Below are 5,589 nucleotides of genomic sequence, written 5' to 3'. Positions count from 1 at the left end.
AAAATGATGTTAAACAACCTTGTCAGTCACTCTAAACCTGCCCCTCCAGTGCTCTTCCAAAAATTAATCAGAATCTCGTCTGGCCAGTCTCCCTACCCCTACGTATCCTATGAATAGCCCTCTTAACCTCTTCCACATTAATATGCCTACAATAACCATAATCGTGACACCCCTATAAATTTTCCAACTCTCCCAGCATGAAATTTTTGTCCCCCTCGTCATTCATAAGTCTATAAAAATAGGATTGTCACTTCTTCCTAATGAGGGCATCCTCAACCAACACTTTTCCATCCTCCTCCTTGATGCACTTCACTTGGTCAAGGTCATGCGCACTCTGCTCCTTGGCCTCGGCAAGCCTATACAACTTTTTATCCCCATTTTTTTCCTCTAAAGCTATATACTAGCTTTGAAATCCACTGTCTTAGCCACGTAACTACGGTGTTTCAATAGTAACATATTATTATATGGATCTAAGGTCCAAAATATGAAAGAAACAAGTGTTTCCATAACTTAGCCTCTCTCCTAGCTAACTTATACTCCCCCTATTCGTCCGTGTCTCCTCATCGTCCTTACTTACAACCAACTTATCATAGGACACCTTCTTAGGCTCCACCTTCCTTTAAACTTATTCATTCCAGCACTAATACCTCCTGGTGCTTACCAGATTGGCCTCTCGAGACACCCAACACCTCTCTAGCAGTCTCCTGATGCATTTGATAGTTGTCTCCCACATACTATCCGCATCTCCTTTACTTTCCCAGGCCCCGATAGTCATCAACTTCCCACCTATTTTCACAGCATTAGCCAAAGTCAAACCACCTCACTTAATCCTGGGCCGATCCTCTGCACCCCTCTTCTTTATGTCCTTTTTGATTACCAAGTCTAATACCAAAAACTTATGTTGGGTCAAAAGATTCTCACTAGGTATAACGTTATAGTCTTTATATAGTGCTCTATCCTCCTTCTTAAAGACCAAAAAAACTATTTGTTTCTTGGCCACCAAAATACTAAAGGTAATAAGGTATTCCTCTTTCTTCAAAAAGCTAAAATTTGCAAACCACAATCCAAAATCCCTAGCAAAATCCAAAAGTGAAACGCTTCCTTCATTCCACTCCCGAAAACTGAAATCGTCATGCACATCATTATAACCTCCCGATAAAGACCCAATATATCTATTGAAATCCCCTCCAACAAAAAGTTTCTCAGTGCTCACAACGCCTCTTACCACCTCATCCAAACCTCCCAAAAGTTGTTCCTCTTCTCCTCGTCCAACCATGTTTTTGAATATAGGCACTAATAACGTTCAACATGGATTCTCCGAAGACCAACTTAATTGACATAAACCTATTGTTGACCTACCTAACCCCCACCACCTACCCCCTAAGATCTTTATCTACTAATATGTCTACCCCATTCCTATATCTCACTCTACCCGAGTACCATAACTTATTTCCATCTACATCTTTCGCCGTAGAGCCTACCCATTTAATTTTCTGGACACAAGTTATACTAATCCTCCTCTACTTAAGAATCTTCACAATCTCTATAGACTTGCCCTGAAGAGTCCTTATGTTTCAAGTCCCAACCCTCATTATAGAAGCTCTGTTATCCCACCTAACCCTGCTACCCTTCACCCCTAATTCCAAACTAGATCCTAGACTCAAATCTAACCCATCACCAAAACCATACCCTATCCTCACCCCAGACCTTAGTCCAGTCCCAAACCCAACCCCCATCCAGACCTATGACATAGCCCTAGTCAACTATCAATCCCTACAACCACTACTCAATACAATAAAGAGAAGAAAATAAGATTGGCAAATAGGTAAGGCTAAAAAAAATAGGTAAAGATAATAAGACACAAATGTAATAGTGAATTAATTATAGATGGAAGAATCAAGAATCAATCCACCAAGTATTCCAAAAGCAGAAAAACCAGGAAATAGATATGCTAGTCTCAACTAACTCCAACTAAGTAACAGAAAAATAGGAGTCATTAATCCCCTAAGAGCCGTCAAGATAATCTGACAAGAAATCAAGAGAGAAAGGACTAAAAATATACATATCAAATGAGATAGGATGTATCCACCTCCAATAGTCAAGAAACCTAGACAAAATAAACTAGAAGAGATAAAACGATTGCACCTGATTCGGAGAGAATATGAAACTTAGGACATTTTCTTGAATCGGTTAGTGAGATTCCGGCAATTTAATGTAGAAATTGATCGCCGAAATTGTTGTTGCATCCTTCACCTACTGTTGATAACATCCCTGAACTCGATCGCAGAAAAATATATTATTTCGTCGAAATATTTAAATAAAAGGATTTAAATTTATTTAATAAAAATTTATATTTTTATTTTACTTTTTTGCAATTATATATAATGGAGACTTAATTTTTTGTGTTTTGGTTGATTGACTATCTTGACTTGTCGTAGTTTTGTGTAGTTATTAGATATATATCTTTTTTTAAAAATCAATAGAATTTATATTTAAATTTATATATAATCAAAAATTAAATGTATTTTGGTTATTGTACTACAATGTTCGAACCATCAACATAAATTGAAACAGTGAAATAAATTTTTTATAATATGTAAATACTATTTTCATTCACTTCTACCTATCACATTTGGATTTGGCACATCCATTAAGAAAATGGTGATTGACATGGCTATTTTACATCATTATCCCTATGAATTGATGTTTAGTAGTATTATATTTTGAAAATGATTTGGAGTAAATAATTAATGCATGCTAAGACTAAAATATGAAAAAAAAAAATAATTATCTTTTCTTGATATGTCAATGCAATACCCCGAGACTACCCCATGGTCGTCACATGGTGCTTAGAACCACAAGTGATCCCAAGCTAACTCATGATACTAACATAATTCATGAGCAACTTAATAGATTACATAAAACTAGAAATAATAAGACGAAGAGATGTCTTTAGCTAAACTTGTTCAATACAATACTGTTCAAAAGCTTACAACACTGGTTATATAAAGAAAACTGAAAATGAATACGTCAAGTCTAACTGAGTACCTATAAACTATCTACTAATGCTGACTATAGGTAGCCGGCACATGATCCTTAACTATCCCTAGTCAATACAATGAATAGAAATAAAATATTGAATCTACAAACTGATTGGAGTCCTCAAATAAAGAGAACTCATCACTTGTTGGCTGAAAATCGCAAACTACCTGAACATAATATTGTGAACTACAACTGGTACTTACATTATGAAATAATGTATATACATAGACATATATGTGGTCAGTACTTATGAAATGTACTGAGTAAGTCGGGGTGAGTGCAATAAGCAAAACTGAATCAATGCTTAATCTTAAAACATGCATGTTAAGTGTAAATAGACTCACCAAGAGACTGAAATAAATTGAAAGCAAAAATAGTATAAAATATGAATAACAAAGCATAATTTAATAAATTGGGTGAGTCACTATACTTAGTTTCTAAAACTATCATTTTGGTGGAACAAGTAAAACTGAAGCTGAATATACCTCCAAATTATGCAGTCTAAGTTTAAAAGGGCCAAGTAAAACTAAAAAATGAAATCTCACGGAGAATAAGTCTTAAAATAATATTTGATAAAAAATGTGAATCTTTACACTTAGTTTCTAAAATACTCTTTTTCTATGGGACATTCTCGTAACAGACATAAACCATGAGTGCAACATGTAGTTCAATGACTCAAGCCCTCAACAAGAATGACATGATGACTAAAACCCTCATCACAGCCCAATATACCTTGCCAGGGTATAAAGGAAAAGTATGGTGATCACCCTAACATGTTTGATTGGACAAATTGAATGATATAACTGAAATAACCTATGGTGGCATGTAATTTCTAAAAAAATAATATGTTTAATTCACACTCCTCTCTTGGTGATAGATACTACTCCCTTGCTCATCTGTATTAATGAAGTTCACCTAAAAATAGGCATATAAGTTAATAAGCCTAAAAACATAATATGTCACTGTTTCTATCTCAAATTCTTGATTTCTTATGTGAATTCATATCTTGTATGAAATCTCATATAATAATAAAACTGTGATTATACTACAATGCTTTGGAAACTTAGACTAGTAATCTTGAACATCTTGTAAACTGAATGCTCAAGGCTCAAATTGAAATTTTTTATAAACTCATAAAACTTCATGTCAAAATAATGAAATTCATATCATAATAGCAATCATGAAAGTAAAATATGACTAAGGGTAAATTCTTGTGCAAACTGAACTTTAAACACGTGATAATGTCATAATGTCAAAAACGTGAAAAATGGGTGACCCTACCTGAAATCTCATAAATTTAATTATAAAATCAAAGCTTTTGGGCATAAGAATGCAAGGTTATCCTTGTTGAAACCCCTCATATCTGAACTTGATGAACTTTCTTGAGAGAAACTTAAATTGGAGCCTTAGAAATTGAATTTTGGGAAGAAACCCTAATTTCTTTTCTCTTGAAAGTGGAGAGGAGAATGAGCATTAAAAATTGACTAATTATGTGAAAATATTATTTATAGGGTGATTTAAGTTTTTGGGTAGGGTTTGTGGTAAGTAAAAGATCAACTTACCCCTAAGAAAACTAAAAGAAATTTGCAGGAATTTCTCAATTAACAACGGAGTTGATAGCCCATCAGCTTGTTGTTAGGTTGTCCACTTAGTCTTCAACCTCTAGCTGAATCAAACATTTACTGGTTAAGGTTGACGATGAAGTTGACAATCCGTCATCTTGTTGACGACTCGTCAACTTAGTCATCAATCTCTAAATAATTTATGGTCTTTTCTGGTTAAGGTTGATGATGAAGTTGACAACTCGTCAACTTAATCATCAATGTCTAACAGACAGCCACTCTCAGGTAAAATGAGCATAACATTCTACTCTGATATCGGATTAAGGTTAAATTAAATTCTTTGAAAAAAACACTCGAAGATTTTTCATTTGGTGGTTCTTGAGCTCCAAAACTCTATATATTCTAGAAGTTATACTCGTTTAAAGTTAATCCTTGTAGGATTAAATACTAAAACTCAATTAATACAAATGTTCTTAACTCAACTTTGCTTTAAGTATTTCCTATGACCATAATCACATCAAAAATACTTTACACACAAGGTGGACGGCCATGTCACTTATTTATGATTCAAAATAATCGTTTTGGAGCCTTTAAGCATATGACAAATGACTTAAAACTTAGTTAGGAGTTTGTGGTGTATTATACTAAAAGTGACAAGTAACTTTATAAAGTGACAACTAAAAGAGAACAAGTAGTGTATACTATATAAAATAAAAAAATTGGCGCTTTGAATTTTAGGGGCCTAAAACTATTATCACTTTAGTGGTTTCCCCATTAAGCCAGCCTTGCACATAATTTGCTTAATATAAAATAAAAAATATAAATTAGAGGACTTACGAATTTTTTCTTGGTGGAAGCAGGTCTGTAAAAACTAAGAATGTATCATCATTCGTTAAAAATTCTCACTAAGCATATGAATTCACTTGTTTGCATAGTCTAAAAATCTTCAAACGATGCAGAGCGTTTTCTTTGTAAAGCTAATCCT

General features: G+C 34.0%; 1 protein-coding gene across 1 annotated transcript; it reads right to left on the bottom strand.

The window, feature by feature from the left end:
• Positions 1-820: 820 nt before the first annotated feature.
• On the bottom strand, positions 821-1,276 carry LOC124898625. Its single transcript, XM_047412264.1, has one exon. It carries the CDS (start codon positions 1,274-1,276, stop codon positions 821-823), a length of 456 nt encoding a protein of 151 aa, XP_047268220.1.
• Positions 1,277-5,589: the final 4,313 nt, after the last annotated feature.

Source organism: Capsicum annuum, chromosome 1 (genome assembly GCF_002878395.1).
Source record: "Capsicum annuum cultivar UCD-10X-F1 chromosome 1, UCD10Xv1.1, whole genome shotgun sequence".
NCBI classification, from domain to species: domain Eukaryota; kingdom Viridiplantae; phylum Streptophyta; class Magnoliopsida; order Solanales; family Solanaceae; genus Capsicum; species Capsicum annuum.
The sequence above is the reverse complement of the archived record's forward strand: the minus strand, read 5'-3'. Positions and strand labels throughout refer to the sequence as shown.